Source organism: Cyanistes caeruleus, chromosome 28, assembly GCF_971803275.1.
Source record: "Cyanistes caeruleus chromosome 28, bCyaCae1.hap1.1, whole genome shotgun sequence".
In the NCBI taxonomy this organism is placed as follows: domain Eukaryota; kingdom Metazoa; phylum Chordata; class Aves; order Passeriformes; family Paridae; genus Cyanistes; species Cyanistes caeruleus.
Window position 1 is genome coordinate 641,413 of NC_141728.1, and position 17,559 is coordinate 658,971.

The following is a 17,559-nucleotide window of genomic DNA, read 5'->3' on the forward strand; positions in this document are numbered from 1 at the left end:
AACCATCTGAGATCCTCAAAACCCACCCAGATCCATCAAAACCCCAGAATTCTCCATCCAGGTGTGTCCAGGATCTCCTGGGGACAGGTGGGACGGGTCAGGAACACACCAGGAACCATCTGAGATCCACCAGGAACCATCTGAGATCCACCTGGGACCATCTGAGATCCTCAAAACCCACCCAGATCCATCAAACCCCAGAATTCTCCATCCAGCTGTGTCCAGGTGTGTCCAGGTGTGTCCAGGTGGTGGCCAGGATCTCCTGGGGACACGTGAGAAGGGTCCAGGACACACCTGGGACCTCCTGGGACCATCTGGAACCATCTGAGATCCCTCCAGGACCAGGAGAACCCCAAAATTCCTGGTCCAGATGTGGCCAGGATTGGTGGCCGAGGTCACCTGAGGACACCTGGGACACCTGGAGACACCTGGGGACACCTGGGGACACCTGGGGACACCTGGGGACACCTGGGCTCACCTTGACGTTGACGTTCTGGTCGAAGCCGTCCATCTGGTTGAGGAGCTCCAGGAGGATCCTCTGGACCTCGCGGTCGGCTTGGGGACAAAAACGGGGATTTTGGGACCTCCGGATTGCGGAGACCCCCTGAACTCCACCCAGGACCTCCCAAACCCCATCCAGATGTCACCTTGAGGTTCTCCAGAAGGTTCCTCAAGCCCAAACCCCGCCCAGGACCTCCCAAACTCCACCCAGGAGTCCCCTTGAAGTTCTCCAGAAGGTTCCTCAAGCCCAAACCTCACCCAGGACCTCTCAAATCCAACCCAGGAGTCTCCAGACCTCACCTTGAGGTTCTCCAGAAGGTTCCTCAAGCCCAAACCCCACCCAGGACCTCTCAAACCCCACCCAGGACCTCCCAAACCCCACCCAGGTGTCACCTTGAGGTTCTCCAGAAGGTTCTTCAAGCCCAAACCTCACCCAGGACCTCTCAAATCCAACCCAGGAGTCTCCAGACCTCACCTTGAGGTTCTCCAGAAGGTTCCTCAAGCCCAAACCCCACCCAGGACCTCCCAAACTCCACCCAGGAGTCTCCTTGAAGTTCTCCAGAAGGTTCTTCAAGCCCAAACCTCACCCAGGACCTCTCAAATCCAACCCAGGAGTCTCCAGACCTCACCTTGAGGTTCTCCAGAAGGTTCCTCAAGCCCAAACCCCACCCAGGACCTCCCAAACCCCACCCAGGACCTCCCAAACTCCACCCAGGTGTCACCTTGAGGTTCTCCAGAAGGTTCCTCAAGCCCAAACTCCACCCAGGACCTCCCAAACCCCACCCAGGTGTCACCTTGAGGTTCTCCAGAAGGTTCCTCAAGACCAAACCCTACCCAGGACCTCCTGACCCCACCCCAGGACCTCCTGACCCCACCCCAGGACCTCCTGACCCCAGCCAGGACCTCACCCCCGGTCTGGGCGTCGAAGCGCTTGGTGGCGATGGCGTCGATCTCGTCGATGAAGATGATGGCGGGCGCGTTCTCCTTGGCCAGGCGGAAGACGTCGCGCACCATCCGTGGTCCCTCGCCCAGGTACTTCTGCACGAACTCCGAGCCCACCACGCGGATGAAGGCGGCTGCAGGAGAAGACACCAAAAAAAAGGTCCCAAGTTTGAGGTTGGGATCTCCAAAATCCACCCCTGAGAAGGTCCGAGGTCCACCAGGGGTTGATGGAGAACGTTGAGGAGTTTAAAGAGGTCCAGGAGTTCTGAAGATCTCAGGTGGGGTCTGTGGAGACCACCAAGAACCCAAAATCCACCTCAAGGCCTCGTGGAGACCACCAGGAAGCCCAAAACATCTCCAGAAACCCCAAAAATCCTGCTGGGAATCCATGGAGACCACCAGGAACCCAAAATCTACCCCAGAAACTCATGGAGACCACCAGGAACCCAAAATCCACCCCAGAACCTCATGGAGACCACCAGGAACCCAAAACCCACCCCAGAACTTCATGGAGACCACCAGGAACCCAACTGGAACCCATGGAGACCACCAGGAACCCAAAATCCACCCCAGAACCTCATGGAGACCACCAGGAACCCAAAATCCACCCCAAAACCTCATGGAGACCACCAGGAACCCAAAACCCACCCCAGAACCTCATGGAGACCACCAGGAACCCAACTGGAACCCATGGAGACCACCAGGAACCCAAAATCTACCCCAGAACTTCATGGAGACCACCAGGAACCCAACTGGAACCCATGGAGACCACCAGGAACCCAACTGGAACCCATGGAGACCACCAGGAACCCAAAACCCACCCCAGAACTTCATGGAGACCACCAGGAACCCAAAACCCACCCCAGAACCTCATGGAGACCACCAGGAACCCAAAACCCACCCCAGAACTTCATGGAGACCACCAGGAACCCAAAACCCACCCCAGAACCTCATGGAGACCACCAGGAACCCAAAACCCACCTCAAGACCTCATGGAGACCACCAGGAACCCAAAACCCACCCCAGAACCTCATGGAGACCACCAGGAACCCAAAACCCACCCCAGAACCTCATGGAGACCACCAGGAACCCAACTGGAACCCATGGAGACCACCAGGAACCCAACTGGAACCCATGGAGACCACCAGGAACCCAACTGGAACCCATGGAGACCACCAGGAACCCAACTGGAACCCATGGAGACCACCAGGAACCCAAAACCCACCCCAGAACCTCATGGAGACCACCAGGAACCCAAAACCCACCCCAGAACCTCATGGAGACCACCAGGAACCCACCCAGATGTCCCCAGGTGTCCCCAAACCCCACCCAGGTGTCCCCAAACCCCACCCAGATGTCCTCAAACCCCACCCAGATGTCCCCAAACCCCCCCCAGATGTCCCCAGGTGTCCTCAAACCCCACCCAGATGTCCCCAAACCCCACCCAGGTGTCCCCAGGTGTCCCCAGGTGTCCCCAGGTGTCCCCAAGCCCCCCCAGATGTCCCCAGGAGCTCACCCGTGGTGTGGTGGGCCACCGCCTTGGCCAGCATGGTCTTGCCGCAGCCGGGGGGGCCGTACATGAGGACACCCCGCGGTGGGTCAATGCCGATCTGGGCAGGAGAAGACACAGCTCAGGTCACCTGGAGGTCCCCAAGGCCACCTGGAGGTCCCCAAGGTCACTTGGAGGTCCCCAAGGTCACCTGGAGGTCACCTGGAGTCCTCAAACCCCACCCAGGTGTCTCCAGGCCTCACCTTGAGGTTCTCCAGAAGGTTCCTCAAGCCCAAATCCCACCCAAAACCAGGTGAGGTCACCTGGAGGTCACCTGGAGGTCCCCAAGGTCACCTGGAGGTCACCTGGAGGTCCCCAAGGTCACCTGGAGGTCACCTGGAGGTCCCCAAGGCCACCTGGAGATCACCTGGAGTCCTCAAACCCCACCCAGGTGTCTCCAGACCTTGCCTTGAGGTTCTCCAGAAGGTTCCTCAAGCCCAAACCCCACCCAAAACCAGGTGAGGTCACCTGGAGGTCACCTGGAGGTCCCCAAGGTCACCTGGAGGTCACCTGGAGGTCCCCATGGTCACCTGGAGATCACCTGGAGTCCTCAAACCCCACCCAGGTGTCTCCAGGCCTCACCTTGAGGTTCTCCAGAAGGTTCCTCAAGTCCAAACCCCACCCAAAACCAGGTGAGGTCACCAGGAGGTCCCCAAGGTCACTGGGAGGTCCCCAAGATCACCTGAAGATCACCTGGAGTCCTCAAATCCCACCCAGGCATCTCCAGACCTTGCCTTGAGGTTCTCCAGAAGGTTCCTCAAGCCCAAATCCCACCCAAATCCCACCAAGAACCAGGTGAGGTCACCTGGAGGTCACCAGGAAGTCTCCAGGAGGTCACCTGGAGGTCCTCAAGGTCACCTGAAGGTCACCTGGAGGTCACCAGGAGGTCACCTGGAGGTCACCAGGAGGTCACCTGGAGGTCACCTGGAGGTCTCCAGGAGGTCTCACCTGCTTGTAGAGCTCGAAGTGGGTGAGGGGCAGCTCCACGGCCTCGCGGACCTCCTGCTTCTGGATGTCCATGCCACCGATGTCCGCGTAGACAACGTCCGGCTTCTGGTCTGGAGAAGGTCAAAGAGGTCACCTGGGGTGGACTGGGATGGACTGGGACCAAACTGGGACCAACTGGGACCAACTGGGACCAACTGGGACCAACTGGGACCAACTGGGACCACCTGGATCTTCTACAAGGTCAACTGGAGCCACCAAAGAGTGACCAGGAGTGACCAGGAGTGACCAGGAGTGACCACCATGGGTGGCTTCTGGTCTGGAGAAGGTCAAAGGTCAACTGGGATGGACTGGGATGGACTGGGATGGACTGGGACCAAACTGGGACCAACTGGGACCAACTGGGACCAACTGGGACAACCTGGATCTTCTGCAAGGTCAACTGGAGCCACCAAAGAGTGACCAAGGGTGACCACCGTGGGTGGCTTCTGGTCTGGAGAAGGTCAAAGGTCAACTGGGATGGACTGAGATGGACTGGGACCAACTGGGACCAACTGGGACCAACTGGGACCAAACTGGGACAACCTGGATCTTCTACAAGGTCAACTGGAGCCACCACAAAGTGACCAGGAGTGACCAGGAGTGACCAGGAGTGACCACCATGGGTGGCTTCTGGTCTGGAGAAGATCAAAGGTCAACTGGGACCAGTTCAGGTCAACTGGGACCAAACTGGGACCAACTGGGACCAACTGGGACAACCTGGATCTTCTGCAAGGTCAACTGGAGCCACCAAAGAGTGACCAAGGGTGACCAGGAGTGACCAGGAGTGACCACCATGGGTGGCTTCTGGTCTGGAGAAGGTCAAAGGTCAACTGGGACCAACTGGGACCAACTGGGACCAAACTGGGACCAACTGGGACCAAACTGGGACAACCTGGATCTTCTGCAAGGTCAACTGGAGCCACCAAAGAGTGACCAAGGGTGACCAGGAGTGACCAGGAGTGACCACCATGGGTGGCTTCTGGTCTGGAGAAGGTCAAAGGTCAACTGGGACCAGTTCAGGTCAACTGGGACCAAACTGGGACCAACTGGGACCAACCGGGACAACCTGGATCTTCTGCAAGGTCAACTGGAGCCACCAAAGAGTGACCAAGGGTGACCAGGAGTGACCAGGAGTGACCAGGAGTGACCAGGAGTGACCACCATGGGTGGCTTCTGGTCTGGAGAAGATCAAAGGTCAACTGGGACCAGTTCAGGTCAACTGGGACCAACTGGAACCAACTGGGACCAAACTGGGACCAACTGGGACAACCTGGATCTTCTACAAGGTCAACTGGAGCCACCACAAAGTGACCAGGAGTGACCAGGAGTGACCAAGGGTGACCAGGAGTGACCACTGTGGGTGGCTTCTGGTCTGGAGAAGGTCAAAGAGGTCACCTGGGGTGGACTGGGATGGACTGGGATGGACTGGGACCAACTGGGACAACCTGGATCTTCTACAAGGTCAACTGGAGCCACCACAAAGTGACCAGGAGTGACCAAGAGTGACCAGGAGTGACCACCATGGGTGGCTTCTGGTCTGGAGAAGGTCAAAGGTCAACTGGGGTGGACTGGGATGGACTGGGATGGACTGGGACCAAACTGGGACCAAGTGGGACAACCTGGATCTTCTGCAAGGTCAACTGGAGCCACCACAAAGTGACCAGGAGTGACCAGGAGTGACCACCATGGGTGGCTTCTGGTCTGGAGAAGATCAAAGGTCAACTGGGACCAGTTCAGGTCAACTGGGACCAACTGGGACCAACTGGGACCAAACTGGGACCAACTGGGACCAACTGGGACCAACTGGGACCAACTGGGACAACCTGGATCTTCTACAAGGTCAACTGGAGCCACCAAAGAGTGACCAAGGGTGACCAGGAGTGACCAGGAGTGTCCACCATGGGTGGTTTCTGGTCTGGAGAAGGTCAAAGGTCAACTGGGATGGACTGGGATGGACTGGGATGGACTGGGATGGACTGGGACAACCTGGATCTTCTACAAGGTCAACTGGAGCCACCAAAGAGTGACCAAGGGTGACCAGGAGTGACCAGGAGTGACCAGGAGTGACCACCATGGGTGGCTTCTGGTCTGGAGAAGATCAAAGGTCAACTGGGACCAACTGGGACCAACTGGGACCAAACTGGGACCAACTGGGACAACCTGGATCTTCTGCAAGGTCAACTGGAGCCACCACAAAGTGACCAGGAGTGACCAGGAGTGACCAGGAGTGACCACCATGGGTGGCTTCTGGTCTGGAGAAGGTCAAAGAGGTCACCTGGGGTGGACTGGGATGGACTGGGATGGACTGGGACCAACTGGGACCAACTGGGACAACCTGGATCTTCTACAAGGTCAACTGGAGCCACCAAAGAGTGACCAAGGGTGACCACCGTGGGTGGCTTCTGGTCTGGAGAAGGTCAAAGGTCAACTGGGACCAACTGGGACCAACTGGGACCAAACTGGGACCAACTGGGACAACCTGGATCTTCTGCAAGGTCAACTGGAGCCACCACAAAGTGACCAGGAGTGACCAGGAGTGACCACCATGGGTGGTTTCTGGTCTGGAGAAGATCAAAGGTCAACTGGGACCAGTTCAGGTCAACTGGGACCAACTGGGACCAACTGGGACCAAACTGGGACAACCTGGATCTTCTACAAGGTCAACTGGAGCCACCAAAGAGTGACCAGGAGTGACCAGGAGTGACCACCATGGGTGGCTTCTGGTCTGGAGAAGATCAAAGGTCAACTGGGACCAGTTCAGGTCAACTGGGACCAACTGGGACAACCTGGATCTTCTGCAACATCAACTGGAGCCACCAAAGAGTGACCAAGAGTGACCAGGAGTGACCAGGAGTGACCACCATGGGTGGCTTCTGGTCTGGAGAAGGTCAAAGGTCAACTGGGATGGACTGGGATGGACTGGGACCAACTGGGACCAAACTGGGACCTGATGATCTCAAGATGACCTCAGTTGACCATTTTTGACCCCAAAACCTCCATTTTTGACCCCCAAAACCCCATTTTTTCCACCCAAATCCACGTTTTATGGAACCCAGGTGTCCCCAGGTGTCTCCAGGTGTCCCCAGGTATCTCCAGGTGTCCCCAGGAGAACTTTGAGAACCTCAAGATGACCTCAGTTGACCATTTTTGACCCCCAAAACCCCGTTTTTTTCCCCCAAATCAACGTTTTATGGAACCCAGGTGTCCCCAGGTATCTCCAGGAGAACCTTGAGAACCTCAAGATGACCCAGTTGACCATTTTTGACCCCAAAACCTCCATTTTTGACCCCCAAAACCCCTTTTTTTTCCCCCAAATCGACGTTTTATGGAGTCCTGGTATCTCCAGGTATCTCCAGGTGTCCCCAGGTGTCCCCAGGTGTCCCCAGGTGTCTCCAGGAGAACTTTAAGAACCTCAAGATGACCCAAAAACCTCCATTTTTGACCCCAAAACCTCCATTTTTGACCCCCAAAACCCCTTTTTTTTCCCCCAAATCGACGTTTTATGGAGTCCTGGTATCTCCAGGTATCTCCAGGTATCTCCAGGTGTCCCCAGGTGTGTCCAGGTGTCCTCACCTGAGGTCAGCATCATGATGCTGCTGTCGGCCTCGGGCGGCAGGACGTCCACCAGGGCGTTGCTGTGCTTGTGCAGGGCCACCGAGGCGTTGGGCTTCAGCAGCTCGCGGTCGATGGTGCTCAGGATGCGGACGTAGTAGTTGGAACCTGCGGGGAGACACCTGGGGGTCACCTGGGGACACCTGGGGACACCTGGGGACACCTGGGGACACACCTGGGGGCACACCTGGGGACACCTGGGGACACACCTGGGGACACCTGGGGACAGCTGGGGCACCTGGGGACACACCTGGGGACACCTGGGGACACACCTGGAGATGCCTGGGGACACCTGGGGACACCAGGGACACCTGGGGACATTGGGGAAACACCTGGGGACACCTGGGACACACCTGAGACACACCTGGGGACAGCTGGGGACACCTGGGGACACCAAAAATACACCTGGGGACAGCTGGAGATCACCTGGGCTTCATCTGGGGACAGCTGGGGTCACCTGGGGACAGCTGGGGACAGCTGAGGGTCACCTGGGGACACCTGGGGACAGCTGGAGATCACCTGGGCTTCATCTGGGCTTCATCTGGGGACACCTGGGGACACCTGGGGGTCACCTGGGGACACCTGGGGGTCAGCTGGGGACACCTGGGGACACCTGAGGTCAGCTGGGGACACCTGGGGACAGGTGAGGTGGCCCCAGACATGGCCAGAATGGCCGTGAGAAGGTCCCAGGTGTCTCCGGGTGTCTCCAGGTGTATCTCAGGTGTTCTTTGGTATATCCAGGTGTCCCCAGGTGTATCTCAGGTGTTCTTTGGTATATCCAGGTGTCCCCAGGTGTCCCCAGGTGTGTCCCCAGGTGTCTCCAGCTGTCCCCAGATGAAGCCCAGGTGATCTCCAGCTGTCCCCAGGTGTATTTTTGGTGTCCCCAGCTGTCCCCAGGTGTCCCCAGGTGTGTCTCAGGTGTGTCCCAGGTGTCCCCAGGTGTCCCCAGGTGTCCCCAGGTGTCCCCAGGTGTGTCTCACCTGTGGTGGAGCCCACGATGGCCGTGTTCTGGTCCACGGCCTCCAGGAACTGCCCGATCACCAGGGGGACCTTCCCCACCCACCCCAGGTGTGTCCAGGTGCCGCCAGGTGTCCCCAGGTGTGTCCCCAGGTGTCCCCAGCTGTCCCAGGTGTGTCCCCAGGTGTCCCCAGCTGTCCCCAGGTGTGTCCCCAGGTGTCCCCAGGTGTATCCAGGTGCCCCCAGGTGTCCCCAGCTGTCCCAGGTGTGTCCCCAGGTGTCTCCAGGTGCCGCCAGGTGTCCCCAGCTGTCCCAGGTGTGTCCCCAGGTGTCCCCAGGTGTCCCCAGCTGTCCCCAGCTGTCCCAGGTGTGTCTCCAGGTGTCCCCAGGTGTCCCCAGGTGTGTCCCCAGCTGTCCCAGGTGTGTCCCCAGGTGTCCCCAGGTGTCCCCAGGTGTCCCCAGCTGTCCCAGGTGTGTCCCCAGGTGTCCCCAGGTGTCCCCAGGTGTCCCGGGTGTGTCCCCAGCTGTCCCCAGGTGTCCCCAGGTGTGTCTCACCTGTGGTGGAGCCCACGATGGCCGTGTTCTGGTCCACGGCCTCCAGGAACTGCCCGATCACCAGGGGGACCTTCCCCACCCACCCCAGGTGTGTCCAGGTGTCTCCAGGTGTCTCCAGGTGTCCCCAGGTGTCCCAGGTGTCCCCAGGTGTCTCCAGGTGTGTCCCCAGGGTGTCCCCAGGTGTCCCCAAGGTGTCCCAAGGTGTCTCCAGCTGTCCCCAGGTGTCCCCAGGTGTCCCCAGGTGTGTCCCAGCTGTCTCCAGGTGTCCCCAGGTGTCCCCAGGTGTCTCCAGGTGTCCCCAGGTGTGTCCCAGGTGTCCCCAGCTGTCCCCAGGTGTCCCCAGGTGTGTCCCAGCTGTCCCCAGGTGTCCCCAGGTGTCCCCAGGTGTCCCAGGTGTGTCTCACCTGTGGTGGAGCCCACGATGGCCGTGTTCTGGTCCACGGCCTCCAGGAACTGCCCGATCACCAGGGGGACCTTCCCCACCCACCCCAGGTGTCCCCAGGTGTCCCCAGGTGTGTCCCCAATGTCCCCAGGTGTCCCCAGCTGTCCCCAGGTGTGTCTCAGGTGTGTCCCAGGTGTCCCCAGGTGTCTCCAGGTGTCCCCAGGTGTGTCCCAGGTGTCCCCAGGTGTGTCCAGGTGTGTCCCCAGGTGTCCCCAGGTGTGTCCCAGGTGTGTCCCAGGTGTCCCCAGGTGTGTCCAGGTGTGTCCCCAGGTGTCCCCAGGTGTGTCCCAGGTGTCTCCAGGTGTGTCCCCAGCTATCCCCAGGTGTCCCCAGCTGTCCCCAGGTGCCCCAGGTGTATCCAGGTGTGTCTCAGGTCTATCCCAGGTGTCCCCAGGTGTCCCCAGGTGTGTCCCCAGGTGTCCCCAGGTGTCCCCATCTGTCCCCAGGTGTCCCCAGGTGTCCCCAGGTGTCCCCAGGTGTATCCAGGTGTCCCCAGGTGTGTCCCCAGGTGTCCCCAGGTGTCCCCAGGTGCCCCAGGTGTCCCCAGGTGTCCCCAGGTGTGTCTCACCTGTGGTGGAGCCCACGATGGCCGTGTTCTGGTCCACGGCCTCCAGGAACTGCCCGATCACCAGGGGGACCTTCCCCACCCACCCCAGGTGTGTCCAGGTGTCCCCAGGTGTGTCCAGGTGTCCTCAGGTGTGTCCCCAGCTGTCCTCAGGTGTCCCAGGTGTTTCCCCAATGTTCCCAGGTGTATCCAGGTCTATCCCAGGTGTCCCCAGGTGTCCCCAGGTGTGTCCCAGGTGTCCCCAGGTGCCCCCAGGTGTCCCCAGGTGTCCCAGGTGTGTCCCCAGGTGTCTCCAGGTGCCGCCAGGTGTCCCCAGCTGTCCCAGGTGTGTCCCCAGGTGTCCCCAGGTGTCCCAGGTGTCCCCAGGTGTGTCCCCAGGTGTCCCCAGGTGTCCCCAGGTGTGTCCCAGGTGTCCCCAGGTGTGTCCCCAGGTGTGTCCCCAGGTGTCCCCAGGTGTCCCCAGGTGACCCTCAGGTGACCCCAGGTGTCCCCAGGTGTATCCAGGTGTGTTTCAGGTCTATCCCAGCTGTCCCCAGGTGTCCCCAGGTGTCCCCAGCTGTCCCAGGTGCCCCCAGCTGTCCCCAGGTGCCCCAGGTGTGTCTCACCTGTGGTGGAGCCCACGATGGCCGTGTTCTGGTCCACGGCCTCCAGGAACTGCCCGATCACCAGGGGGACCTTCCCCACCCACCCCAGGTGTCCCCAGGTGTCCCCAGGTGTCCCCAGGTGTCCCCAGGTGTGTCCCAGGTGTGTCCCAGGTGTGTCCCCAGCTGTCCCCAGGTGTGTCCCCAGGTGTCCCCAGGTGTATCCAGGTGCCGCCAGGTGTCCCCAGCTGTCCCAGGTGTCCCCAGGTGTCCCCAGGTGTCCCCAGGTGTCCCCAGCTGTCCCAGGTGTGTCCCCAGGTGTCCCCAGGTGTCCCCAGGTGTCCCGGGTGTGTCCCCAGGTGTCCCCAGGTGTCCCCAGGTGTGTCTCACCTGTGGTGGAGCCCACGATGGCCGTGTTCTGGTCCACGGCCTCCAGGAACTGCCCGATCACCAGGGGGATGCTCTGGATCCTCTTCACCTCCTCCTGCGCGTGCAGGAACTCCTTCTTCAGGTTCCTCTGCTCGTCCTTGATGTACTCCTCCTGCACCTCCAGGAACTCCAGCTCCTGCTGCAGCTTCTGCAGGTAAATCACACCTGAACTACACCTGAACCACCTCAGATACACCTGAACCACACCTGAACCACCTGAGATACACCTGAGATACACCTGAACCACGCCTGGTGTGCTCCTCCTGCACCTCCAGGAACTCCAGCTCCTGCTGCAGCTTCTGCAGGTAAATCACACCTGAACTACACCTGAACCACCTCAGATACACCTGAACCTCCTGAGATACACCTGAACCTCCTGAGATACACCTGAACCACACCTGAACCACACCTGAACCACCTGAACCACACCTGAACCACCTGAGATACACCTGAGATACACCTGAACCACCTGAGATACACCTGAGATACACCTGAACCTCCTGAACCACACCTGAACCACCTGAACCACACCTGAACCACACCTGAACCACCTGAGATACACCTGAGATACACCTGAACCACCTCAGAGACACCTGAGATACACCTGAGCCACACCTGAACCACACCTGAACCACACCTGAACCACACCTGCTGTGCTCCTCCTGCACCTCCAGGAACTCCAGCTCCTGCTGCAGCTTCTGCAGGTGAGACACAGGTAAACTACACCTGAACCACACCTGAACCACCTGAGATACACCTGAGATACACCTGAACCTCCTGAGATACACCTGAACCACACCTGAACCACCTGAGATACACCTGAACCACACCTGAACCACACCTGAACCACACCTGAGCCACACCTGAGCCACACCTGAACCACACCTGAGCCACACCTGAACCACACCTGAACCACACCTGAACCACACCTGAACCACACCTGAACCACACCTGAACCACACCTGAACCACACCTGAGCCACACCTGCTGTGCTCCTCCTGCACCTCCAGGAACTCCAGCTCCTGCTGCAGCTTCTGCAGGTAAATCACACCTGAGATACACCTGAACCTCCTGAGATACACCTGAACCACCTGAGATACACCTGAACCACACCTGAGATACACCTGAACTTCCTGAGATACACCTGAGATACACCTGAACCACCTGAAAGACACCTGAACCACACCTGAACCACACCTGAACCACACCTGAACCACACCTGAACCACCTCAGAGACACCTGAACCTCCTGAGATACACCTGAGATACACCTGAACCTCCTGAGATACACCTGAGATACACCTGAACCTCCTGAGATACACCTGAGCCACACCTGAACCTCCTGAGATACACCTGAGATACACCTGAGATACACCTGAACCACACCTGAACCACCTGAACCACACCTGAACCACACCTGAACCACACCTGAACCACACCTGAACCACACCTGCTGTGCTCCTCCTGCACCTCCAGGAACTCCAGCTCCTGCTGCAGCTTCTGCATGTAAATCACACCTGAGATACACCTGAACCACACCTGAACCTCCTGAGATACACCTGAACCTCCTGAGATACACCTGAGCCACACCTGAACCACCTGAGAGACACCTGAACCTCCTGAGCCACACCTGAGCCACACCTGAACCACACCTGAACCTCCTGAGATACACCTGAACCTCCTGAGATACACCTGAACCACCTGAGATACACCTGAACCACCTGAGCCACACCTGAACCTCCTGAGATACACCTGAACCTCCTGAGATACACCTGAACCACACCTGAACCACACCTGAACCACACCTGAACCACACCTGAGCCACACCTGAACCACACCTGAACCACACCTGAACCACACCTGAACCACACCTGAACCACCTGAACCACACCTGAACCACACCTGAACCACACCTGCTGTGCTCCTCCTGCACCTCCAGGAACTCCAGCTCCTGCTGCAGCTTCTGCAGGTAAATCACACCTGAACTACACCTGAACTACACCTGAACCACCTCAGAGACACCTGAACCACCCCTGAACCACCTGAGATACACCTGAGATACACCTGAGCCACGCCTGCTGTGCTCCTCCTGCACCTCCAGGAACTCCAGCTCCTGCTGCAGCTTCTGCAGGTAAATCACACCTGAACTACACCTGAACCACACCTGAACCTCCTGAGATACACCTGAACCTCCTGAGATACACCTGAACCACCTCAGAGACACCTGAACCACACCTGAACCACCTGAGATACACCTGAACCACACCTGCTGTGCTCCTCCTGCACCTCCAGGAACTCCAGCTCCTGCTGCAGCTTCTGCAGGTGAGACACAGGTAAACTACACCTGAACCACACCTGAACCACACCTGAACCACACCTGCTGTGCTCCTCCTGCACCTCCAGGAACTCCAGCTCCTGCTGCAGCTTCTGCAGGTGAGACACACCTGAGAGACACCTGAACTACACCTGAACCTCCTGAGATACACTTGAACCTCCTGAGATACACCTGAACCACACCTGAACCACACCTGAACCTCCTGAGATACACCTGAACCTCCTGAGATACACCTGAACCACACCTGAACCTCCTGAGATACACCTGAACCACACCTGAACCACCTGAGAGACACCTGAGATACACCTGAACCACACCTGAACCACACCTGAACCACCTGAGATACACCTGAGATACACCTGAACCACCTGAGATACACCTGAACCACCTGAGATACACCTGAACCACACCTGAACCACACCTGAACCACACCTGCTGTGCTCCTCCTGCACCTCCAGGAACTCCAGCTCCTGCTGCAGCTTCTGCAGGTAAATCACACCTGAGATACACCTGAACCACACCTGAACCTCCTGAGATACACCTGAACTACACCTGAACCTCCTGAGATACACCTGAACCACACCTGAACCTCCTGAGAGACACCTGAGATACACCTGAACCTCCTGAGAGACACCTGAGATACACCTGAACCACCTGAGATACACCTGAACCACACCTGAACCACACCTGAACCACACCTGAACCTCCTGAGATACACCTGAGATACACCTGAGATACACCTGAACCACACCTGAACCACACCTGATGTGCTCCTCCTGCACCTCCAGGTACCATCACCTGTCCCCAGGTGTGTCTGACTGTCCCCAGGTGTGTCTGAGTGTCCCCAGGTGTGTCTGACTGTCCCCAGGTGTGTCTGAGTGTCCCCAGGTGTTGTCACCCATCCCCAGGTGTTGTCACCTGTCCCCAGGTGTGTCTGACTGTCCCCAGGTGTGTCTGAGTGTCCCCAGGTGTGTCACACCCATCCCCAGGTGTGTCACAGCTGTCCCCAGGTGTGTCACACCCATCCCCAGGTGTTGTCACCTGTCCCCAGGTGTGCTCTCACCTTGTACCGGCTGTACAGGTCCTCCAGGTCCCTGTGACCCCCTCACCTGTCACACAGGTAACCCCCAGGTGTGTCTGAGTGTCCCCAGGTGTGTCTGAGTGTCCCCAGGTGTGTCTGACTGTCCCCAGGTGTGTCACACCTGTCCCCAGGTGTGTCTGAGTGTCCCCAGGTGTGTCACAGCTGTCCCCAGGTGTGTCACACCTGTCCCTAGGTGTGTCTGACTGTCCCCAGGTGTGTCTGAGTGTCCCCAGGTGTGTCTGAGTGTCCCCAGGTGTGTCTGACTGCCCCCAGGTGTGTCTGACTGTCCCCAGGTGTGTCTGACTGTCCCCAGGTGTGTCTGACTGTCCCCAGGTGTTTCTGACTGCCCCCAGGTGTGTCTGAGTGTCCCCAGGTGTGTCACACCCATCCCCAGGTGTTGTCACCTGTCCCCAGGTGTTTCTGACTGTCCCCAGGTGTGTCTGACTGTCCCCAGGTGTGTCACACCTGTCCCCAGGTGTGCTCTCACCTTGTACCGGCTGTACAGGTCCTCCAGCTCCCTGTGACCCCCTCACCTGTCCCCAGGTGTGTCTGAGTGTCCCCAGGTGTTGTCACCTGTCCCCAGGTGTGTCTGACTGTCCCCAGGTGTTGTCACCTGTCCCCAGGTGTGCTCTCACCTTGTACCGGCTGTACAGGTCCTCCAGGTCTTCGGGCTCCGGAACCAGGAAGGAGAGACCGGGGAGGGGCCGGGGGGCGGCCAAGGTGGGGACATCGTCCTGGGACAGGTGACAACGGACAGGTGAGACAGGTGACACAGGGACAGGTGACACAGGGACAGGTGACACAGGTGGGACAGGTGACAACGGACAGGTGAGACAGGTGACACAGGGACAGGTGACACAGGGACAGGTGACACAGGTGAGACAGCTGAGACACGGACAGGTGACACAGGGACAGGTAACACAGGTGGGACAGGTGGGACAGGGACAGGTGACACACCTGGGACAGGTGACAACGGACAGGTGAGAGACGGACAGGTGACATTGGACAGGTGACACAGGTGAGACAGGTGACACATGGACAGGTGACATTGGACAGGTGACACAGGTGAGACAGGTGACACATGGACAGGTGACATTGGACAGGTGACACAGGTGAGACAGGGACAGGTGAGACAGGGACAGGTGAGACAGGGACAGGTGAGACAGGGACAGGTGACACACCTGGGACAGGTGACACAGGGACAGGTGACACAGGGATAGGTGACATTGGATAGGTGACACAGGTGAGACACGGACAGGTGAGACACGGACAGGTGACAATGGACAGGTGACATTGGACAGGTGACACAGGGACAGGTGAGAGATGGACAGGTGAGACACGGGTGACACAGGGACGGGTGACACAGGTGGGACAGGTGGGACAGGGACAGGTGACACACCTGGGACAGGTGACACAGGTGAGAGATGGACAGGTGACACAGGTGACACAGGGACAGGTGGGACAGGGACAGGTGAGACAGGTGAGACAGGACAGGTGACACAGGTGACACAGGTGACACAGGACAGGTGACAGAGGGACAGGTGACACACCTGGGAAAGGTGACACAGGACAGGTGACACAGGACAGGTGACACAGGTGACACAGGTGACACAGGACAGGTGACACACAGACACGTGACACAGGTGACACACGTGACACAGGTGACACAGGACAGGTGACACACCTGAGACAGGTGACACAGGTGACACAGGGACAGGTGACAGAGGGACAGGTGACACAGGACAGGTGACACAAGTGACACAGGACAGGTGACACACCTGGGACAAGTGACACAGGGACAGGTGAGACAGGACAGGTGACACACAGACACGTGACACAGGTGACACACGTGACACAGGACAGGTGACAGAGGGACAGGTGACACACCTGGGAAAGGTGACACAGGACAGGTGACACAGGTGAGACAGGTGAGACAGGACAGGTGACACACAGACACGTGACACAGGTGACACAGGTGACACAGGTGACACAGGACACGTGACACAGGTGATACACGTGACACAGGACAGGTGACACACCTGGGACAGGTGACACAGGTGACACAGGTGACACAGGACAGGTGACACACCTGGGACAGGTGACACAGGTGACACAGGGACAGGTGACACAGGACAGGTGACACACCTGGGACAGGTGACACAGGTGACACACGTGACACAGGTGACACAGGACAGGTGACACACCTGGGACAGGTGACACAGGTGACACAGGGACAGGTGACACAGGACAGGTGACACACCTGGGACAGGTGACACGGGGACAGCAGAGGGGGGCGGGACCCCGGGGCAGCCCCACCCCCAATCCCAGTGGAGTCACCCCCCTCCCCCCCAATTGGTATCTCCCAAAGCAGGGGGCGTGGCCAACCCCCAAACGGGCGTGGCCAAACCCGGAAGTGGGCGGAGCCCGTATAAAGGGAGGGCGCCAAAAATCCGCTCGCGCCCCTCCCCCCCCCCCGCGGGGTCCTTTGGGTGCCCCCCCCCTTTCCCCACCCCCCCCCGAGGTCTCGGGGACCCCCCGGAGGTTTCGGGGACCCCCCCGAGCCCCTCCCCCCCCCTCTTTCCCCTCCCCTCCCCCACCTGCGGCTTCTCCCCGAGCAGCCCCAGCTCCTCCATCGTGACGGAGCGCGCCGGAAGTGACGTCGGCGCGTCGCTCTCTCTCGCGCGCGCGCGCGCCGGCGGGTGGGAGGTGCGGTGACGTCAGCGCGTGGCTCCGCGCATGCGCGTGGCCGGCGGGGCCTTCCCGGAGCGAGCGGATCGGCCCAGTCTGTCCCAGTTCAACCCAGTTTGTCCCAGTTCCCTCCCAGTCCCTCACAATCCTCTCCCAGTCCCTCCCAGTTCATCCCAGTCCCTCCCAGTCCCTCCCAATCCTCTCCCAGTCCCTCCCAGTCCCTCCCAGTTCCCTCCCAGTCCCCTCCCAGTCCCTCCCAGTCCCTCCCAGTCCCTCCCAGTCCCCTCCCAGTCCCTCCCAGTCCCTCCCAGTCCCTCCCAGTCCCCTCCCAGTCCC

General features: G+C 59.1%; 1 protein-coding gene across 3 annotated transcripts in view; it reads right to left on the reverse strand.

Moving 5' to 3' along the window:
• The window catches only part of PSMC4 (proteasome 26S subunit, ATPase 4), a 277,421-nt gene that overhangs the window by 3,768 nt on the left and 256,094 nt on the right, over positions 1–17,559 (reverse strand). Inside the window, exons 2-10 of one of the 3 annotated variants that reach the window (XM_086864921.1) lie at positions 17,133–17,496; positions 15,171–15,269; positions 13,215–13,244; positions 11,082–11,238; positions 7,553–7,699; positions 3,941–4,050; positions 2,960–3,053; positions 1,410–1,577; positions 479–555 (exon numbers count right to left, since the gene is read on the reverse strand). In XM_086864921.1, the coding sequence (XP_086721047.1) occupies positions 479–555; positions 1,410–1,577; positions 2,960–3,053; positions 3,941–4,050; positions 7,553–7,699; positions 11,082–11,238; positions 13,215–13,244; positions 15,171–15,269; positions 17,133–17,168 (918 nt within the window). In that variant the 5' untranslated portion in view covers positions 17,169–17,496. Of the gene's footprint in view, positions 1–478; positions 556–1,409; positions 1,578–2,959; positions 3,054–3,940; positions 4,051–7,552; positions 7,700–11,081; positions 11,269–13,214; positions 13,245–15,170; positions 15,270–17,132; positions 17,497–17,559 lie in introns of those variants that run through there. The other 2 variants (XM_086864922.1, XM_086864920.1) reach the window with 2 other exon arrangements.